At 38.2% G+C, this 23,659-nt stretch overlaps 1 protein-coding gene across 1 annotated transcript in view; it reads left to right on the top strand.

The window, feature by feature from the left end:
* crip2 (cysteine-rich protein 2) overlaps positions 1–23,659 on the top strand; it is a 32,011-nt gene that overhangs the window by 5,522 nt on the left and 2,830 nt on the right. Inside the window, exons 2-7 of the mRNA XM_088353849.1 lie at positions 14,499–14,593; positions 20,424–20,481; positions 20,566–20,694; positions 22,950–23,018; positions 23,154–23,248; positions 23,336–23,393. Coding sequence (XP_088209975.1) covers positions 14,499–14,593; positions 20,424–20,481; positions 20,566–20,694; positions 22,950–23,018; positions 23,154–23,248; positions 23,336–23,393 — 504 coding nt within the window. The remainder of the gene's footprint in view (positions 1–14,498; positions 14,594–20,423; positions 20,482–20,565; positions 20,695–22,949; positions 23,019–23,153; positions 23,249–23,335; positions 23,394–23,659) is intronic.

The raw sequence follows: 23,659 nt of genomic DNA, 5'->3' as shown, positions 1-23,659 counted from the left end.
AAATAAAAATAGTTATATCCTAAAGGTGGGGTGCGTAGTTTGAAGTGTCCTTAACAAGTATGAAATCAAATATTTCCTCTATTAAGTATGTGTTTTAATAATGCCCAACTGAGTCCAAAGAGCCGTTATATATTTTTTTCACCGTTCCTATCTTTTTTGCTTTTATTGTACCTTTATCATCCGCGTTATGGCCATGCAGCGCATTGCGCTGAAGGAGAGTAGGCGTGAGGGGAAGGGTATTGAGAGAAGATTGATCTCACTTGCGTGCTTGCGGTTTAATTTAATCCAGGATGAAAATGGTGAAAGTAAGAAAAGGACTTTCAAATACAGTCCAAATGCCAAAACAAAGCCCAAAAAACATTAAAAAAGACTTTATATGAGCGCTTCTAAGATAAACCCGTACATGCACGCACCCTACAAGCAGCTTGAAGAAGCTGGAATGATTATTTCAGACAGTGGATGGCATCAGCAAGTAAAATATTTTGAAATTACGGACACCATCTTCAAGAACATGATAATGGATTAGTTGGCGATTAATCGATTAGTTTTGTTCTCTCCAACCCAGAGGTCACCAACCTGTTTGAAGCTGAGAGCTACTTTTTCTTCCTGATTAGCGTGTGAAGGGCAGTTTGCTATGCAATTTTAAAATCTCATTTTGTTTCCATGTTAGTAATATGTTATCTAGATCCCTTAATGACTAGGGTTGCTTGGCCACCATTTCCTGTGGTGTGTTTTGGTCAAGTACAGCCTGGTGGCGTCCATCCCTCTCCAGGCAAACAAATGTTTCCACTGGTCTCGAACCAGGGACATTTTGCGTGTTTGGTAAATGTGTACAGACGCTGCCCGACCTACGACCGAGTTAGGTTCTGTTTGTAAGTTGAATTTATTCATAAGTTGCTTCAGTGCTATATTTTGTATGTTTTGTACTAAAAAATAAACATTTCATAAAATAATATGCTCTATAAAGATAAATAAAGTGAGATGTAACTTACTTTTGTTAGATGCGCTTCAAGAGGTCCTCCTATTTGGCAAGAAGTGGCCCAAAAAAAGCGTCCCGACCATTTTCTCAACCGCATCAAGCTTTCTTATTCTACTTTCATTTCAAAAGAAACAGCTCGCCTCTTCTTTACACTTTATATTGAATCGATACACGAGATATTAAACAATAAAAACGTCAAAGTTCTTAGCTCGCTAACGATACAGTACACGTTGTTATGATTACACACGAACCAGGAAGGAGAAGCCGGATTTCTTCTTCGGAGTGGATGCTAGGTGACCTCTCACAGCACCACACGGCGGAAAGAAGCACTAGAATACTGTTTTCTTCTCGGAAAAAGCTGCACACAATAAAAAAAAAAAATAGAACTTACAGTGATGTCCGGATATTTTTCGACATTCCGAAAAAAATGTTCGAATCTATCATTTTGCATAATTTGAATGGTCGTAAGTAGGGGAGCATCTGTATCGTGAAAAAGTTGCAGTAAGTTGATTTACTAGGATATTTTAAATCGGTCCGTAAGGCCCTCTTAAATCTGTCTGTGGACACGTGCTGATGTGCTAATGTTACCAATTTGGGGAACCTCAATCCATTCATTCATTTTTTTGCGTCAAAGTAACAGAATGAGTCAGTCCTGTTGCTAAGAATTTCCACTCCAAGAGAATGGATTTAAGTCAATGGGTATTATCTACTACACAGAGTAAAAACTGTACTCACATAATTATCTTTTTCACTAGGTCTAACCATTGATAAATAGCTAGTTTATGTACCTCGAAACTTTCATACTAAGAGGGTTGTGATTTTTCTCCAGCATTAATGTGTTCAGCGGACTTGAATTCCAGAGAGTCAAGGGGGAAAAATATTTCCTGTCTCGTTTGACTTCAATTGTAATTCCTTCGACAGTTGGTGCGGAGCTGCTCGTCGACTTCCAGCTGTCGTTGCCTTTTATCGAATTGTTGCGGGCGACACGTCAAAACTTGTTTAAGAAAAAAAAGGATAGCATAGTGGGGCTTGGAAATGTTTGTGAGACTTTCCATCGGTTACCTTCAAAGCAACTTCCTTGAGATTGGCGATCGTGTAAACACAGATTATCTCCTTGCATTAAGATGGCCGCTGTGTCAGGCGTTGTTATGACATAGGGTCTTTGATCCGTTTGGGATCATGTTAAAAGCAGCAATACAGCACAAGAACGGGGTAATATGGCTAGCTAGAGCATTCCGTAAACCACTTTTCTTTATTTTAAACTTGTGATTTAGCATTCCTCTAGAAATACATTTCAGAAATTGGATGATTTGAAGGGGGCAGCACGGCAGCACAGTGGTTAGGACGTGTGCGGCACAGTTCTAAGGTCATGAGATCGAACCTTCCTGTGTGGAGTTTGCATGTTCTCCCCGTGCTTGCATGGGTTTCCTCCGGGCACTCCGGTTTCGTCCCACATTCCAAAAACATGCGTTTCAGGTTAACTGGCTGGTCCAAACTATCCCTAGGTGTGAATGAGCGAGTGACTTGTCTGTCTCTCTGTGCCCTGCAACTGGCTGGCAACCAGTTCAGGGGGTCCACTGCCCGAAGATAGCTGGGATGGGCTCGAGCACCCCCGCGACCCTACTGAGGATAAGCGGTGCAGATAATGGATGGATGGGTAATTTGAAGGCTTGTAAAATTTTAATTTTGATTTCAAAAAGTAGCATCAATTCCAAAGTACATCACTTGCTTCCTATTTATCCATGTTGTAAACATTATTGCCTCATTTGGCTAATTGTAGTTGTAATTTATGTTATTTTACTCTGTTATAACACTTTACTTAGTAAAAAGACACAGAGATTAACTAAATTATTTGATATGGCTGATGACATGTAATCTTGACAATATAAACATCCCTAAATAAAATTTGTATTATATACTGGACTGTCTCAGAAAATTAGAATATTGTGATAAAGTTCTTTATTTTCTGTAATGCAATTAAAAAAACAAAAATGTCATGCATTCTGGATTCATTACACATCAACTGAACTATTTCAAGCCTTTTATTATTTTAATATTGCTGAATTTGGCTTACAGCTTAAGAAAACTCAAAAATCCTATCTCAAAATATTAGAATATCATGAAAAAGTATACAAGTAGGCTATTCAACTAATCACCTGAATCATCTAATTAACTCAACACCTTGCGAGGGTTTCCTGAGCCTTAAAAACACTCAGCTTGGTTCAGTAAACTAAATCACAAGTATGGGGAAGACTGCTGATATGACTGCTGTCCAGAGGACCAACATTGATACCCTCCATCAGGAGGGTAAGACACAAAAAGAAATTTCTCAAAGAGCAGGCTGTTCACAGAGTGCAGTTTCAAAGCATATCCACAAAAAGTCTGTCGGAAGGGAAAAATGTGGCCCGAAACGCTGCACAACCAAGAGATATGACCGCAGCCTTAACCAAATTGTGAAGAAGAGCCGCTTCCAGAATTTGGGGGAGCTTCAAAGACAGTGGGCTGAAGCTGGAGTCCAGGTATCAAAAGCCACAGTTCACAGACGTGTCCGGGAAATGGGCTACAATAGCCGTATTCCCATGGTCAAGCCACTTCTGAACTCAAGACAACGGAAGAAGCGTCTGACTTGGGCTATGGAGAAGAAGCACTGGACAGTTGCAGAGTGGTCCAAAGTCCTCTTTTCAGACGAAAGCAAGTTTTGCATTTCATTTGGAAGTCAAGGCACCAGAGTCTGGAGAAAGGCTGGAGAGGAGCAAAATCCAAGTTGCTTGAAATCCAGTGTGAAGTTCCCACAGTCAGCAATGGTTTGGGGAGCCATGTCAGCTGCTGGTGTTGGTCCACTGTGTTTCATCAAGTCCAGAGTAAATGCAACTGTGTACCAAGAGATTTTAGAGCACTACATGCTTCCATCTGCTGAAAAGCTCTATGGAGATGAGGATTTCATTTTCCAGCATGATCTGGCACCTGCCCACAGTGCCAAAACCACCAGTAACTGGTGCACTGACCATGGCCTGCTAATTCCCCTGACCTGAATTTGTGGGGTATAGTTAAGAAGAAGATGAAAGACACCAGACCTACAAATGCAAATGAGCTGAAGGCCGCTATCGAAGCATCCTGGGCATCAATAACACCTCAGCAATGCCACAGGCTGATTGCCTCCATGCCACGCCGGATTGATGCAGTAATCCGTGCAAAAGGATTCCCAACCAAGTACTGAGTGCATCAATGGACATTTTCAAATGTTTGATTTAGTTTTGCTGTTATAAAATTATTTTTTACTTGGTCTGAGGAAGTATTCTAATATTTTGAGATAGGATTTTTGAGTTTTTTTCAGCTGTAAGCCTAAATCAGCAATATTCAAATAATAAAAGGCTTGAAATAGTTCAGTTGATGTGTAATGAATCCAGAATGTATGACATTTTTGTTTTTTTAATTGCATTACAGAAAATAAAGAACTTTATCACAATATTCTAATTTTCTGAGACAGTCCAGTATATATATATATATATATATATATATATATATTCTACAGATAGAAATGTAATTAAATTAGCAAAATCATCCACCATCTGTTAAAATAGACAAATATTCTGTTTTATAAGTTAAATTAAAATATTATTTTTTTATTGATAAATAATTTAAATAAATTAAATGATCAAATATGTCAGACTCAACGGTACAATATTGTTTTTATTTATGTGTCCATTAATCTCCTCATTTACTTATTTTTGGAATGCAATGACAAAAAGTGAGTAAGTACAGTGGTGCCTCTACTTACGAATTTAATTTGTTCTAGAAGTAGCTTTTTAATGTGAAAACTTTTTAAGTAAAGACGCATTTTGCATATAAATGCACTAATCCGTTAAAAGCCCTGCAAAGGTAATGTATTTTTTTATATAAATCATAAAAGAGCATCAGAACATGAAACAAATACATTTTAAAATTAAATTACCACACAATAAAAATAAAACGAAAGGCACATATTGTTTAAAAAAATAAATAAAAGGAAATAATCTAAATGTTCATTTACCTTTTTGCCTTGCGTTTATTGAGAAACTGATCAAATGACGTCTGCGTTTGCCAGGTTTTGACAATCCGTCGGAAATGTGCGATAGCCTGACTTGTCAACACTTTTTCTGGGTGCTTTCTTTCCACAATTCCGAGAATTTATGGAATTATGCTAACATGTCTTTAATAGGGTTGATTGAATTAAGGCTTTGTCCTACTCCCCGCTATCTTGCCACAAACAGTCCTCCTCCTCGTCTCTTAACTGTGACGGTGACACTAAGACCATGCTAGGAGCATGAATGCACACTGGGTTCCCAGGCAGATTTGAAGCGATAGCCAGTTTGTTTAGGTTCGAGAAACTCTGTGAGGGGCAAATTGCAGCGCGTACTGTACTTTATATTTGACTTCGTAACTAGAGGCAATATTTTCCGTTCAGGTGCTTCGTAACCTGAAACTTTGGTATGTAGAGGCATTCAAAAGTAGAGGCACAACTGTAAAAATTTCACCCGGGATCCACTGATGAAAATATGTTAAGAAACACTGCTTTATATGCATAGTTACACAGACTCAAGGGTCGTATGGTAGTGATGCACCAAATTGTGGAACCTAAATCCATTCAAAATACCATAAGCACCATGTCACCACAGTCTTGTAACAATAGTTGTAAAGATTCTACTTAACTTCTTAAACAAGATTTTAGATTTGTGGTTGTAATTTTTCAAATCGGGGGACCAAGTCACAGTCCAGTGCAAGTTAGCCAGTCATGAGCAAATTACAGTATAAGTGTTTAACCTCCTCCAGCTGACTGTTGTGTGACCCTAAATGAAAAACAGCACCAGTCAGTAGGACCTTTGTGCATCTAAGCAAACAAATACTCCAAGCTATTCTACATCACAGTCCTCTTTCTCATCTTCTTGGTCTTTTCTATCCCTCACTCCCACGACACAGTGGCCAGTAGACTAACCTGGTCGGCCTTTATTTAAACAAATGTCCCCAAACCACTCATGCATCCCAATTAGACATATCTACTCTCACCAAGCTTTTTGGGGGGGACCAGGCTGAGTCACTCCATCAATGCCACCAGACTATCTTCCTTTCCTTTTCTGTTTTTTTCCCACACCAAAGTGCCACTTTGACAGCACAATCTCCCTTTTATCCGCCCGTACCCATAGTACCCTGTTTTCCGCTTGGCTGCATGAATGCTCCTCGTTGGTTATGTAACGTCCATTTTCTTGAGTCGCCGCTTCCCGCGCTGTGCTGTTGCGTAACTGCCGCTTGCCACTCAATGCCGGTCCTCTGCCTTTTGGAGGCGCAAATGCGAGGCCCTCCCTCTACTGTAATTGAGGTGCCATTATGTTGTGGGAGACGTAGGTGAAAGCGCTTTTCCTCATGTTACTTTTCATGTACTGACAAAAAGGGACACGTTATTTTATGAAAGCAACTGAAATACTTGATTGAAATAAATACTGAGGATCTTACCAGTCCAAATATTAAAATTACAGTGGTACCACTTCTTAAGAGCTCAAATTGCTCGTGTAAACGAGCAGATTTTCCAGATTTGAAATAATTAAAATCTAATTGGTCCGCTCCCGTCCCCCAAAGCATGCAAGTGAACCCAAATAAGCTATAAAACTCTTACTGATCACTAAAAAAAGATTCAAATTGTGATTAAACGTAAAAAGTACAGCAATCAGATAAATAAGATATTTACAAAATTAATGCAAATTTACTGAGCCCCTTAAAAATGTGTGACATTTTGCAAGAAAATTGAAAATATCAAAGTATTATTTTTTTCTACAAATAAAAAACATTATAAAACAATTAAAGAAAAATATATATATTTTTAAACAATAAAAACATGTATTTTTTTATATTTTAACTTTTCTTGTGACTTATTTAGTGCTCAAAATAGGAAAATCCATTGTATTTTTCTTATTTTAGTAGTTTGTATTCGGAAACCTGCAGGATCTTTTTTCTAAAATGGTAGATTTTTCCTAATTTGCTAGAATTAGTCAAATATAGTAAAATTAGAAAAATCAAAATGAATTTAAAAATAATACAAAATCATTTTTATTCTATTATTATTTTATATAGCAGACGGTTGACCATTTTACTAAGATAACAATATACATGTTTCCTCGTATTGGATAGTTTGCTACTCTTTCCCCCGAAAAAGTTAAGGTAAAATAATGTATTAAAATTGTTATATAGTAGAATAATCTGCAATTTATTTTTGCCATGTACTGTTTGAACCTATCAACTTTGGGTCAATGGTCCACTCTTATGTTTTTACATGTGCCTTTATAAGTAAATTGGATTAAAACATGGGTCTCCAGGTAGCCCTCTTAGAACACCCAAGAAGCCTAAAAGTTCTAAAAATAATTGGCTGGGTTCACACTGCAGAGCTTAATGCTCAATTCCGAGTTTTCGATGCGATGTTGGCTGTTCCATGAGTTACAAAATAAACACGTGCTCTTCTTTCATGAATGTGTGAATTAATGACACTTGGTGTTTTCGTCCGCCGTGGTTGTTGATTTATCTGCTTTTTCTCGCCTCGTTAAACGCAGAATGGTGACTCCTTCCACCTAGCGCATTTATGCAGGTCGCATAAATGTGTCTCAACCGTTCACACTGAAGTCATATTCCAAAAGATCAGATATGTATGAATGTTGCCCGGGTCTGGTGTGAAAAAAATCAGATATTTTCTATTCAGACGTACTTAAACAGATATCTGATTTCCCTCCAGTGTGACCCATGCCATTGTGATTGGTATGATGTTTTAGTAGTTAACTGAACCCTTTTTAACTCAATTTCATAGTTACAACCTGATAATGACACAGTAACAATATAGTAATAACATGATAAGTTGTCATTTTAGAAAGAAATATCAAACTGGTAGCCTTTCGTGCCAATCAGTAACATAAACTAGCTCTCATCTTAAAAAAAGTTGATGACCCCTGGACTAGAAGATACAGTTAATAGTTGGCTAACCTTTTTTTTTGCTCAGGAATCTCATTTGCATGCAAATGCCACCCAGCTAGGGCTATGGCAAACCAATCAGTACAACGGTAAATTACATTCTCTCTCTTTATATATGCTCTCCAGTAAAACATACGCAAATGATGGCAAAGGGCTTAGGAGGGTTGTCTGTCACCAGGCTTGCTTTTAGGCATTTCTTCAGCTTTTTCGGAACATAACGTTCACACCGTTTCAAATGCGCGTACTTCACCCGGGAGAAACCAGTCACCGAGGCAGTGCTGCTTCTTTGCCCAACCATTGGCGACAGGATGCAAGTTAACTGCAGCCCATTTGCGTCAAACAGAGGAATTCACGAGGCTGGCCTCTTTACCCTGCTCGGGGAGGGTGCTGGTGAGGGAGGTGACAGGGAACATGGCTTTTGGCAGAGGCGACAGATGACCCGAAGAGTTTTGCCATGAAGTTGCATCATCCGACAAAAAGGGTGAGAAATGCCCTTCCCCCACCTCTCAAAATGCTCGCTTTGGCATTTGGCCTACAGCACGTTTATAGTGACAGAAGAAATTGATTGTGTGGTTCCACGCTGCATCGCTGTTTTCTTCTCCCTTTTTTAATACCTACCCTAAACCACGAAATATTTGCTGCCTCTTCGTCTTGTCAAGTTCTCGGAGCTGAAAATATCCTTTGGATTTCATTCAACTTGTAAAAACCCGTAAAACGGTTGAAGGAGCGGTCCACAACATTTTCTTTACATCGGACCAATTTAATGTCTGACTATAGTTTCGTGGCCTGGCGCAATTATAATGTTAGCGATAAAATCAATAACAACAATAATATTAAAAAGACCAAATCCATTGTGTAATCACTGGACCACTTGGGATCTAGATTACAAAGGTAAAGGCTTTCAATTTTATTTGATCATCACACTATTTTTACTCACAGTACCACGATGTACAATGTTCTTCTGGCTAAACTCTTTCTCATAATTTTTGATTACATATTGTGGAATGAGGCTCTGTGAGTAAAAATAGTTTGATTATGAGATCAAATCGAATGCCTTTTCCTTTGTCATCTGCAATCCTAGTGGCCTAGTTATTGGAATTTGGCGCACTCCCTTTCCCAATCGGTTTGATTCCATTAGTATCCAATGTTTAGCAAATTATGTCAGGCATATTTTTCGTCTGATCAATCATTGCTCAAATAATACTTTAAAACTTTAAATTTTATTTTGGATGAAAGAAAATGTGTGTTTACACAAATAAATAGGGTGTGAGCAAAAAAAAAATAAGCCTCTTTTCTCTCCTCCTTGGGTGCCTAGTACCAAATCACCTACAGCACACTTACCAGTCCACCGTCCGGTGGTTGCCGACCACTGCTCTAGAAAGCAGATGTATAAGAGCTAGGGGACCTCATTCCATTCGCAATGTCACATTTTTGTCAAGTGAGTGACAGTGAAGAAGGTTGATCTAATCTTTTGGGCAATTGCAAAAATTTGGGATTAAAACCTGTTAAATACCCTGCACCTTGGAACAGTACTGCATCTAGTCTTTCTCCCCAATCTGGACTTTTTTGACCTGGAAATGAACTTTGCAGGGACACAGCTGCCCCTTTTCTGCATGGATAAAAACATCGCCATGCAGATGGGTCGCCTGTACCAAGGGGTAAAACGAGTGCAGTCCGCTGTTGCATAAAAAGGACAGTATATTTTAATATTTCTACTGTAAAGCAGATCGGGCTTCTTGCATCTGTCAAGCCCATTTGCATTCAACCCCCCCTCCCTGCTCAAATCTCCACACTCGATTTATAGATTTTTGGGGCATTCCTGCCCAGTTGCATTCTGGGATACTCGCTGCATATGAAAAAAACGGCACCCTGGGGTGTTGTGACTTTCGAAAGAAAGGACGACGACCCCTTTTGTCTGACTCTGGTTGAGTCTCGTCTTAGTCATGGCAAATCAAATGCACTGAAATCGTTTGAGAGAAAAGCTTTACCACCCCTATCATTTCTAGTTATATAATGTTCTGTCCAATTTTTGGTATTCAGGATTTTTCTTTTTAAGTCTGATGTTCTGACTGGCAGTCCTAAAAAGCACATAATGGTATTCTGTAAGATATCATGACGCTAATTTGTTTAGGAACTCGAAGCTCTTTTGAATTTGTTAAAATCCCTGCCGTGTGGCAACATTCTTTTTTAGATTGTTTAAAACGTTCAGACTGATTGTTTTTACATTTCATTTCTTCTAATCGTTTCCACTTCACTTTGGTTTGTTTGTACGTGTTGTGTCTGTCTGTAAGTCACAATTTTTCTTTTTAGATCTAATGTTCTGACTGGCAATCCTGAAACGCATGTAATGATATTCTGTAGCATATCACATGGCTAATTTGTTAAGGGACTTGAAGCTCTCCAAATTTATTTAAATCCTCGCTGTAAGACAATCACGTTTTTTTTTAATATTGCTTATGCAGTTTGAACAGATAGTCCTGACAGTTTTGTCCTTCTAGTACTTGAAAATCTATTGTTTTTTTTAAGAACCAATTTGTACTTACTGTTTCTGATCTAAGTCCAGATTTTAACTCTCAAGTTTTGCTGACTTGAAACATATCCACCCTATTTGTTTAAAGTACGTTTTAGGTGGCAGTCAATCATTATTCTTATCTCAACTTACGTTTACCAATGAATGTGGACTTGTCCAACAGGATGCACAAATCTGTCACCTGGACGTGCCTGAAAATGAAACAAAGTCGAGGTTTTTTGGTCTCAGGCGGATTTTGTAGCAATTTTGGAGAGATTACACTTGGGAAATTCACCCAAATAACCCTTTTTTAAAAAAAGTACTTATGCCAGTCAAAATAATCAGCGACAAATGTTGTTTATCACCCTCTTTGAGTACCTGATGTGTGCCCCTGGAGAATAGATGCCAGTTCTTGTTCCCTGTGACTATAAAATGCTCAGCAAATTCGTAAATTCAAGACCTTATACTTGAGCATCGTGGTAAAGTGCCAGGGTATGTAAGAAAAATAACCATACTTTTCAGAAATTCTGATCAGAAACTCCTCAATTATATTATAGAAATCCCGTTTAGGAATTGTGATAAAACACAAAATGCCAGCCACTATTTGTGATTGTTTTTTGTTTAGAGTCATTTACCTGCTGCCCTGTAAATTTGTTGGTCATTGATCCAGAAATCCTTGATTTCTAGATTCTAGAGAACATAAATATTTTTTCTATTAAAACACTGTAAGGCCACAAACACCAAACATTCCAAAGCAAAAACAGTAAGTTCGGCGGTAACAGTAACCAAGGTCCCCTTCAGCATTGAGGATCCGTTGTTACGGTGACCGTCCAGATGAATCCTTGACATCTCTTTCGTGCGGATAATGAGGATTGCGATCCAGCATCACTGGGGGTGGGTAGGTTATAAACATCATCTAGGCCACACAAGCTGATCCACCTCCCCCTGCTTGCGACCTTACTCCCCACATATACATCAACAACAGGGAGCTGATAAAACGTCCCTGTTTGTTTTTGTTTGTTGAATTTATATAACGACAAGCGCCTTTCATCCACTGAAGTGGAGGCGGGCAGGTCTATTTTTAAAACAGAGAGAGAGGTGTCGGGATGTTTGTGAGGTGATTTGCGGGGAGATTAATCCAAACGCTAGTTGAAAACCTCAGGACTGTTGATCGACACCTCCATGTCATTTTGTGTCAGACAAACGGTGAAAGTCACACCAAGTTGATGTTTGATGCCCACAAACTGAGATCGTTTGAAATCCCGTACTTAAGAACTGTAAGTTTCATTCGATGGGCGAGTATAGATACATGAGTGCCGACCGAGACTGACCTCTTCTTAAGAAATTAGTACACGAATGGTAGTCAGCATTTAACAATCAGGAATATGAAAGAAAGTCAAAAGAATACTAGATTTCTATCAAATGTTTGGAATACTGTGTAACATGTTGTTAGTTCAGGGTTTTTGTGGTTTACGGGGGCAAGAAACCACCTGTGAAAAGTGAAAATGGCACCTCCATAAAAGCCCACAAAGAGTTAAACCTACCTTGAGATACATTATTACCATATGCGACCATAACAAAATAACAATTATAGATATACAAATAATAACACACAAAACATAATTGCAGTTGAATGAATGGTTTTATTGTCTATATACAAAAGTAAAACAGAATTGGAGAGCTTTTTCCAGTGTAAGAAGGCAATATAAAGAGCAGCCGGCTAGCTAAAAGGAGTTAACCAGCAACAACTGAAGCCTGAAATAGCAAGGGGTCTCTGTATTTAATAGTGTTTCTTTAAAAACATCTAAATTTATGCCGATGGAAGGGAATTCTATGTACTAAGGGTATCAGTTTTCAGGATCGGTATTAATGATGACTTAATATGTGTGCCATTACTGGCATTGGTCTGAAAATGTGTAGTATTGAACATCCCTTTTTAAAAGAACTTAAACCTCCAAAAAACTGAAGGTAAGGCGCTTCAAGATGTGCTTTAAATATTATTTTTCGATTACATTGGTACATAGAAATTGCAAATATGTGACAACAGAGGCATGGTTAGTATGGCTAGCAGCTAACGTTGCTGTCAACTTGCCCTGATTTTTCCCATATTTGCTTTGGTTACTTGCATAGAGTTTCATTGCAGGAATTTAACAGGATATTTGTCAATGGGGGGATCTTTTGGTAGGAAGTCCACTTTAGTATCCGGTTATTTATGTCCTACTGTGATAAGAGAAGGCCTTTCCTCTTTGGGCCCCCCCTGGACGGTTCCTTGAGGAGGCACCATTGTGTGTGAACAGACTTATTATTGGAATGTGTATTATTAGGGCCTTTGGGGAGGATGGCGGTCAGTCTGGTTGGGTGAAGAAAGAAGCACATGACAAGCTGCATGTATGCATGATACATAGTCTGGGTTAGATTTTAGATGTTACGTTGTGGTTTAGATCAGCTTTGTCAAATTTTTGTGAGCCAATGCACACTATTATATACGAAAACATCTCAAGGTACATTGCCCGAAATAAAATTTAAACAAAGAAATGTCACTCTCGGCTCGGATTTAAATTTTTAATGTTTACAATGTGACACCAGGCTAGCATAGAGCTTAAGGTAAAAGTGTACATTTGTTTTAATGAAGGTGTCTAAAATAAGTATATTTTTTATGTGTCTCAAGCGTTAGTAGAGGAAATAATTTTAATAACAGAATTTGTTAGAACTTTTTTTTTCTGGTTTAACAATTTTTTTGAGTAAAATAAGAACAATTATGCATCATATTAAAATATTTATCTGAACGTGGAATAATTATTTAATATAGATTTGATTTTATTTCTACTAAGACAATATTGGAAAAAATATATAAAACAGAAAGAAAAAGAAAATCCTTTATTTTAACATGTTTTTTCTGGTTTAACTATACTTTTTGAGTAAAAAAATTCAAGTTGTACCTAAAATGTGCTTAAATATTTGTTAGTGGAATATTTATTTAATCTCGATTTGTATTGTTTTTTTTTTATTTAGATCATATTAGAAAAATACTGGGTGTTTCAAAAAATTGATAACTTTGGAATATTGATAATTAATTCTTATTTTAATTATATGATTTTCCCTGTACTCACTCACAAGCCGATAATTTGTATATAAAAGGAAAAAAAATCTAATCTGCCGGAGATTGTCACCCAAGATATGTGCTGGAGCTGGATTATCGACTTGACATATGTCGTGTCTCAGTTGGTGCGTATATTGAACATTTGTAAAATTGTTCACATAATCCACATGAATTTCTCATTCAGATTTGGAAAAATAAATCTTATGATCTTCAACATAAATTCATTTTAATTTCACTTGCCTTAATCAAGTACTTGTGAGATATTTGCATTTCAAATGATATCACAATTTCTGAAACACCCTGTACTTTAAATAGGAACAACACGTTTTTGGGAGGCTGTAAGATGAAATGTCATCTTCACACAATCTAACTACCCCCTCCTCAGATAGTTACAGAAATATTAATTTGCTGCCACTTACTCAATACAGAAGAATATTGCAGTGACTCTGCTGATCGCTGGAAGACTGCACAAATACGCATCATAAACACACTTTTCTGTGAATATTTATTACTTTGTAGTAACAATAGGACAATTTCCTGCGGCATGCCGGACAAATTTTCAAGCATACCGTTTGAGAAAAACACTGAGCTAGGTCATTTGAGGCAGCATGGGGAAACCGTAAACTAGGGTTGATACACAAAAGATTTAGGTGAGGTGTGGTTAGAGAGGATTTTTATTGGGAACGAGAGGGTCCTCGCCCTTTTTCCAGCTGGACTTGGGAGTACATAGTTGCGTGTTTGTCCCTTGATGACATCATTGCAGCATCCTGTCTGGTTCACAGGCATTCCCAGTCAGTGCCGGCTTGGCCCGCTGACAGGACCACAGCACAAGTTCATCATTCTTCTGCCGAGCAAACAAATAAAAAGACCCTTGTTGATTGACGTATTTGTGGTGGTAAACTGCACTTTTTGTGTGTCCACAGCCGAGAAAGTGTCGTCACTGGGAAAGGACTGGCACAAATTGTGCCTCAAATGCGACCGATGCAACAAGCTGCTCAACGCCGGCGGGCACGCTGAGGTCAGTGTGACGACACAACTACACAACACAGTGCAAACAAAAAGCATTTTTAACCGTGGAGCTGGCACCAGTGGGCTTGTCAGGATCTCCAAATGACGCAACATACTTGAATATACGTTAAACTCTTTATTTCATAATATTAAAAGAAATAATAAGGTTTGTGTACAGTAGACATCCAAGGATAAGGCATCCAGATACAAGATCGGACCTAAAAAAAAATCCAGTCGGACGGGTATTGAAGCCCGACCCAGCCCTAGCGTAACCAATTACCTTAATTTGCCAGGCCAAGACTGAAGCAAATCAGAAATTTCATAATTTATTTGTGAGGACTCGGCAACAGAGGTTATTTGTGATAATATATTAAAGACTGTCTTTAATAACTAAATTTTATATGTCTGTCTGCAGTGGTTAGATTAACTGACAACTTTTCATCATTGACGGACTTTTTCAAGAGTTGATGGAACCATTTTAAGGCCGCCCGTCATTTTGATGGGTTGAGAATTGGGCCATAAACCATAGCAGCAGTACTCCCTTAAGAATCTAATGCGGCACCTAAAGAGAGAGAGGTGGAGATACAATGATGGGTAGATAATAAAAGAAGGACAGAGAAGCCCAGCCCGACCTGAACGTAATGATTGACATTTAAGGGGCTTAGGTGTGGGATTAATATTTTCCCCCTGACAGCGTCCCTGCCTTAAGATGTTTTTTACTTTACAATATGTGCCGCCTTATTACAAAAATTTTCGCAACAAATTATTCCGTGTCCCCAAAACTTGCAAAATTCAAACTTTAGCGTCGTTCCTGCATATGACTGTGCAAATCACAAAACTTAAATGTCTCTAAGATGATTAATATTGGTCGATGTTATATAGAATGGTGGTCAACTATTGGTTTCCGTCATGGCATTATGAAAATGCAAATATCATGTTGGCTGAACTACCTCCCGCAATGCCTTTCTCTCTCATCAATTAGTTAGAATTCTCAAGTGCTTTGTAAAGACTTTGCACGTTTGAGATACAATACTGTATTTGTCTTACTATATTTATTAGCTATGGGTCCCAAGGTTTGCAGTGGTCCAAAAGGAAATGTAAAAACATGATAACCATGGAAACTAAGCTTGCAATTACGAGGAAGGCACAGTTCCCTTTTTAAGTTTCATCACCGAAACTAATCAGCTTTAAACTTAAGTAGTCACTCAAAATAAAGAGAGAAGAGATCAATGGATTTTGAACTTGTAAGAAAGACGGGGAGAAAAGATATGTGCAGAATTTCAACCTATTCTAGAGGCCCTCCCCTGAGCCCTTTATTTTTATTACTTATCTTGGGTTACAAAAGCAGATCCGCCCTAATGGGTGTGGGACATCAAAGGACAGCAACATGATTGCCCAATAGCAACAATGGTGTAAAAGTCAAAACAATAAACAACAAAGGGCATTTTTATTCAAAATAACGAACAGGCATCCAATGAAATCTCCTTTGCAGGTGTCCAAGATTAAAAACAGAAAAATATAATTTCCCCCATTTTTATTTAACAGAAACAAAAAATTAAATCAAGAATGCTATTGTAAGCATTACTGGATGCCAGTAAGATCGAATACACAGAGACTGCAGCATGAAACATAGAAAGTCTGCCTTATTAACAGTCCCTTACCTAACCGACAATCGGGAGTGTTACTAAAAAGGACTTTAAAGTAAAGAGACAATAAAATCAAGAAAATCTTTAAAAAACTGGCAGTTTTATTCCGGCAACTCCTACCCTCGCTGCATCCACCCACTAACTCCATGGTACCGCTCAAGTCGCATCAGACTAAAGGTAAAGAACATTTTCCTTTACATGTATATTTATTTATATTGTTATTTAATCATATACGAGTATATTATATATAAGTAGTACTTACTATGGTATATTTCTTTAAGACACGTTCCTCTCCCGCATAGCCTATAATTAGACTCTGGTAAATGTAAATACAGAAGCTCCTCATTCCCTGTTGCCACTGTTGCATTGAAGGGTGCGTTGCATTCAATGCCACTCGTTTTTTGCAGTTTTCCTGTCGTTAACCGCCTCAGTTTTGCAGCGAGGATAACACGATCTCATTATCCAAAGCAATTTCACTAACAAACACTAAAGGATGCTGTTGTTTTAATCTTGGAGTAATTATAGTGCAGGAGGGCAACCAAACCCCCCCTGTTTCCCCAGACCGCATTTTCTACCCTCTATTGGACCGTATCCAACTACATGCTTTAGATTTAGAGCGGGAAAAACCGGCCAAGTTTGGGGTCTTTCATCAGCTGCCTGACAAGTGGCTGCCATGTTTGTGGAATCCCAGTAGGACAGAAAAGTCGGGGTTTTTTTTTCAATTTGATGTTTTTTTTTTTTTTACATTTTTACAGTCCCGTCCTCTCCTCGATAGGAGCAGAATTGATTTCACACGATCCACAGAAGCCTCTGCTATCAGTTAATCGATCATAAGAGGATGGCTGTCACAAGTTCTCATTGCAGTGTAGACGTGTGCTCATTGGTGCTTTGTGATAAGAGAAGGTCTGTGTTTTTACTAGTCTACTGATGACTTTCTCAGAACATCTCACACACACACACACATACAAGGCTCCTTTTGTGCTGCCTGGTGCTATATACATCACTTCAGCCCACTCTGTTCCCAACAGTCCACTTCCCACATGGACATTGACATTTTTTCCAGTTCTTCTTTTTTCCTCCAAGGTCATCAGGTAGCTTTCCATTACCTTTTTGTTTCTCCTCAGAAATTTGCATTTAAAAAAGACTGATGATCAAATTGGACTTTTTTTTTCTCTCAAATTTGCAATATTGATGACACCCGATTTCAAATTATTGGCCTCAGCTTGTTTTTTTTCCCTTTCCTTTGGACTCAAAATGCAAAGCCGGGGCTGGCTGGCTGTGCTCAAGGGGCGTGTTTGATTTAAGACAAAGTGACAGGTCAGGTCATACGGAGAGGTCTCCCCAAAAAAAACAAAAAGGATTATATAAGCTATTCAAACCTGTATATATGTGTGTGTCCTACAAAACAACAACTGACATGTTTTTTTTATATTTACAATTTCCAAAGTGTTCTATTTTTATTGACTTCCAAGATTAAAAAAAATAACATAAATGCAGTTTTGGTTTGTAGATTTTGGGAGGTGGAAACAGCTAATAATATACATGATATACATAATTTATCATAAATAAATTACATTTATTTAGATAGAATTCATCCCAAATGATAATGAAAATTAAAAGATGAGTTATACAATTAAACAAAAAAACCTCTTCTCCTTTGAATCCCTAATCACACTCACAGTAATGTTAGATAATGTGAAAGACATTGTAAGGCACAGGAAACCAAGTCAGGCAAAACAAGACAGCAGAGCTTTTTTTTTTCTTTTTTTAAGTATTGTATTTTTTTAATATCCATCCATCCATTATCTGCACCGCTTATCCTCAGTAGGGTCGCGGGGGTGCTGGAGCCTATCCCAGCTATCTTTGGGCAGCGGGCAGGGGACACCCTGAACTGGTTGCCAGAGTTTTTTTTTTATATATTTATTGTTATATTTGTTTAAACATCAAGTTGCTGTAATTTTAGGTTACTTGCTAAAAACACCTGAATAGCTCACGAGTGATTGCTCATTGTGAATTTCTGGGAAATGTTATTTATAAATGGCATGAGAAATCATTGACATAACCAGTGTCTTTGAATACATGATCTGTTCTTACAATACCTTTCAAAAAATAGCCCATAATTTACATATTGAAATCACTCAGTGCCTTTATACAAGGCATATGTTATAGTGGTTGACTGAGCCTTTGTTAACACTATATTGCGGTAATAACATAACAAAGTAACAACATAATAATAATGCTATTATATGTATTTTATTTTATAAATGCATATCAAAATGATAGATAGCCCTTTGCGCTAGTTCTCAGCCTCACAAAGTTAGTGGCCCCCTGCTTTAAACAATACTGTTTGGTTCAAATTGATTGCATTCCTGTTAATGACATCGTATACTCAATGGTCTGAGAATTGAATGTGGCCCCAAGCAGAAATAATTGTGGGCAGCACGTCCCTAAAGCTTGACTTGACACGACTGCCACTTAGCTCCTCATCTATGGTCATTACGCTGCGGGCCAGTGGTCACAAACTTAAACCCCCACCAACGGGCACCATCATCACATTCCCCTCAAAGTGACTCTTGCATTCCCAGCATGCAACAGGCCATCAAGGGTTCAAATGGAAACAGTCCCTTGAACGTGTTATGTTTTGGGTGACGATGACATCATCAAATGGAAAGGACTGTGCCTTTTTGGGAAGAGTCAACATTTCCTGACAGGTCACACGTGTTTGTTTTTGGGAGTGACTTTGAAGTATACATGTATGCTTTACAGTTTGGATCATTATTTACTGCATTTATTTGTGTATATAGCACAAACTCATAGTATGTGATATACACAAGACTGATGGAATAAGAGCTTGCTCTGTCCACTCCACGCATCGGCCCGGTATTGCAGTACCTCCGGGAACGGTGCATTCGCAATGATCGCAGCAAGGCTTTAGGGCTAGGACCTTAGCTTGGCCTCTTGGCTGAGAGTAAGTGTCCCGGCTCCTAGGCTTTGTAGCGTATTATGAACTGACCGATAACGGATAATGGATAATGAATAACGAAGATAGAACAATAACCCTTAAAAACCCCAAACCCCATACACAAGATTGATCAGTCGAAAAATATCGCTGACCACCATGAAATGAAATGAAATGAAATGATCTGCATTTCTATAGCGCTTTTCAAGTCAATGACTTCCCAAAGCGCTTTACATTGTGCTTCACATTTCCCAATAGCGGCCGTGATCTGTGCAACCATGTAAGGCGCTAACCTGCTTATTGGGGGTAATAGGGGGTTCAATGTCTTACCCAAGGACACTTCGACATGTAACACGGACAAGCCGGGATTCGAACTGGGATCCCTTAATCCTAAAACGATCGCTCTACCTCCTGAGCTACTGCCACCATGGCAAATAATTGGACGAAACAGGAATCTAACCCGGGTCGCGGTAGTGAGAGCGTCAATTCCTAACACTAGATGACATACGAAAACTATTTTATCTCATTATCACACCATTTTTGTCACAGTACTGGAGATGAATGTTAAAAGAGAAAACAGATACAGAGTTAGTGGAGAAAACAGAAAGTCATCCTGAACGATATAAATAAACGCCCAAAAAAACATGAAAAGGGGAAATAACTCTTTGATGTATTCGATGATGAATTGGACTTTGCAGGAAATAAAATAAATACATTATAAACGTTAATGTTGGGATCGGGTTCTTAGTTAATGTTGTCAATAAATGTTATTCAATGCTTTAAATAGAATGGAATTTATTGCCATTGTAACATGTGACATGCACAACTAAATGGACATTTGTCTTTGGTAATGTGAATAGAAATAGTGTCATGATGAGATAAAACTTAATGCCTTTTCCTGTGTCATCTATATCAGTGGAGGTCCAGTGGTTAGTGTTCGGCACTCTCACTGCTTCAGTGGCATCCAACCACAAAGTTTGAGCTGAGAAAAAGTGAAACAAAATGTTATACCGATGTTTAATAAAAATATTAGAAGTGCACATTCTACACAACCTAATATGAAATTCATTGTTATTACGTAGGACTTTGGGTTGTTGACCTCCATCCAACAGATGAAGATAACAAGAACTGGCAACCGAGACGGCTCTAATCTAGTTTTGCTCGGATGAATTAGATCCTGTCTTGTCTTTTTGTCATCATTCTTGCATCTCATGCATGATGTCGTCTTTTCTCAGCATGACGGAAGGCCCTACTGCCACAAGCCGTGTTATGCCGCCCTTTTCGGGCCCAAAGGTGCCGTACATGATGCAAATAATATTATCTTATTTTTTTATGAATCCAAGCAAAACGTTCAGCATCCTTTTTTGATGTTTTCAGGTGTGAACATCGGCGGCGCAGGTTCCTACGTTTACGACACGCCGGCCAACAATGCTTCGACCGTAAGCGACAGCGCCCCCAAGCAGGCCGAGGAGAAGAAGACGTTTCTCCCTAAGCAGCCATCCAAAGGTTATTGAAATTCAGATAGCGGCTTTACTCTCAAGCCTCAGGATCTGTGAGTCAGAAATGAGATGCAGCTAAAGTCTTCTTGAACTGCTCTGGGAGATAAGCTCAAAAATTTGCAACGGCTTTCGTTTGAGCTCCTTGAGACACTTAGCTCATATGAGGGTTTAAATGGCTCGTTGCCGCCACCCGCCGGTCAGATGAATACACTGCAATTGTTAAAGGATAATGTAAAATTCATTAATGGCCATTTGAAAAAATAACATCGGGCATCAAACGTCGTTTTATTGTTACTTTTGTTACTTGAATCCGGCAATTACACTAAAATCCGTTTATATTTTTGGGGAAAATAGTCTGACAAGGTATGAGGGACTGTTTATTTTAGAATAGAATTGAATATACCTTTATTGTCATCGTTACAAAATGGGTTAACATATTGTGACAACGAAATTGGGCATGACACTCCAGTTTCACACCTTCACAGTGAGGTAAAAAAGCTGAGAAGATAAAGGAATAGAATAGAATAGAATATGCCTTTATTGTCATTGTTACAACATGGGATATATTGTGACAACGAAATCGGACGACTCCAGTTCCACATTTTACTTGTGTAATGCAAGGTTTTGGCAAAGTAAAATCTTGATGTCATCGCTAAAAGTGTCGGAAAAAAATTATATTGTGGTTTAATTTTACTCTAGTATGTAGACAGTGAATGTAAGACAAGGCCTGTTTCAAATACTGCCCAAATGCCAACCCAAACCCCCAAAACGATGAAAAAGAGTTTATTAGAGCGGGTCTCAGAATTTTTCATACCTGCAAGCGCAAAAAAAGGAGCTGCAATGAAGATTTCAGCCAGAAGATGGCGGTCAGCAAGTAAAATATTTTTGAAGTCACATACATCAAATTTAATATTAAAACAAAAAATATAAATAAGGAAACGTTATAGATAGATAGATACTTAATTCATCTCCGAAGGGAAATTCACATTTCCAGCAGCATCCCTGAGCTGAGAACAATACAATAATAAAGCAAAAAGAATACAATATACAAATATCCAGTGTAGCGTGTTATATAGAATAACTAAATAGTGCTACACAGAATACATATTGCAATAAGATTCGGTAATATGCAATGTAGGTGGTGTGGTTTACTGTGGGCTTTTACTCTGCCGGGTAGAGTTAAAGAGCCTCATGGCCTTATGCTATAAAATGTAATAAAAGTAATTATTTTAATACTTTAAAGAAAGCTTTCCTATGTTAATATTGTTTTAATTGTAATGTTTTCCTCATTTCTTACCCAGCAAAAGCACCTCTTTCAAAAAAACTAGCTAAATAAAAACAATAGCTCTATGACAGTGTGTTTTAAAAATCCTTTCCACGGTTTAAAAAGTTACACAATATGTAAAAAAAATATTCTGGCCGATTTAGCATTGAATGTTTGTTTTAGCTCACTTTCAAAAAGTAAACATGGATTAAAATACACACAATGTTTCAATAGATACAGGGAATGGAAGACAAACAAAAGCAAGAATGAAAAAAAAATAAACAGGGTTCCTGTAGATCCTTGAAAAGTCTCAAAGGGCATTGAATTCCTGATTCTAAAAATAAGGCCTTTATCGGCATTAAGATTTTTAAATCCAATTTTCGAAAGTCTCAAAAATGTGAGAACAATAATACGATTTTGTGTGAACTAAAACGGTAAAGTAGCATTTATTAATTGCCTTTTTAATAATTCATCTTTGAGGCAACATGGCGTGAAAATCAAAATGGTGATGTGGTTTCAGTCGTGCCTTCAGAGAGTGGACGCGTGTCTCAGGTCTTCCCACAATACACATATAGCAACTTCGGACTTTCGCCATAGCAAACGTGTGTCAGGGAATATGTACAGGCACGATGTATTGTCTGCGAGAAATATTTGTGTTCTTTTTTGTTTTGCGTTTTTTCAATTGTTGTCGACTTGGTCTTAAATTCGATTACAAAAAGTATTGAAAAGTCTTTTTAAAAGAACTTGAATTGAACTTGCCGTAAGCCGCAGGAGCCCCGAATGAAATTCATAAAAAAACAATAATCGATTTGAAAAATATTTTAAGAAGAAAAAAGAAAGTGTTATTTGTTGTTGTCATAGCAACCTTAGAACTCCCATTTGGGTTCATAATACTGCAGATCCAACACAAAAGACTGATGTTTTACCTACAAGCTAATGTTTTGGTTTTTTTTTTTAACAAGTGCGGGTGTGTATTTCTCTCTGTGTTGTGTACACAGCTGGCGGCGTCACCACTTTCTCTGGGGAGGCCAACTTGTGTCCTAGATGTAACAAAAAAGTCTACTTTGGTGAGTTTTTTTAAGCTTAAAGAGTCAATTTTTATTCATATCATCCGAAACTTTGGTTCTTGTCCAATTGTGTTCACCTTCAGTCGATTCAATGACTTTGTTTTAACAAACAAGCGACTTTGTGTTTGCGTCCAGCCGAAAAAGTGACTTCACTTGGCAAAGACTGGCACCGCCCTTGCCTGCGCTGCGAGCGCTGCAGCAAAACTTTATCGGCTGGCGGCCACGCTGAGGTAACCCCGGCAACGAGACGACTTATCTACACTTTTCTGCCGAATCGCATTCATATTCTTATTGCTCGTGTTGTTTTTCTCCCCTAGCATGACGCCCGGCCTTACTGCCACAAACCATGCTACGCTGTCCTCTTCGGGCCTAAAGGTAACCGCTAGGGGGCGCCAATGACCAGGCTAAATATAATCAGATGCGGCTCCATGAATGTCATGCACATAACTTTCGGGTTGGGCAAACTTTTGTGCCCATTTATACATTTAAAGAGATGTAAACAGCTGTATATATTATCAATTTTAAAATAAGTGACTTCAGTTTGGCTATTTATTATCATCGTTATTACACGTGATAGTATTGCAATTACTTGATTTCTACTTTTCACAATGAATCAAGCTGAAATCGAGTAATATATACAG

The sequence above is a fragment of the Urocampus carinirostris genome, chromosome 15 (genome assembly GCF_059441175.1).
Source record: "Urocampus carinirostris isolate Australia breed hairy pipefish chromosome 15, RoL_Ucar_1.0, whole genome shotgun sequence".
Lineage (NCBI taxonomy): Eukaryota > Metazoa > Chordata > Actinopteri > Syngnathiformes > Syngnathidae > Urocampus > Urocampus carinirostris.
This window is presented reverse-complemented; position numbering and strand designations above follow the sequence as displayed.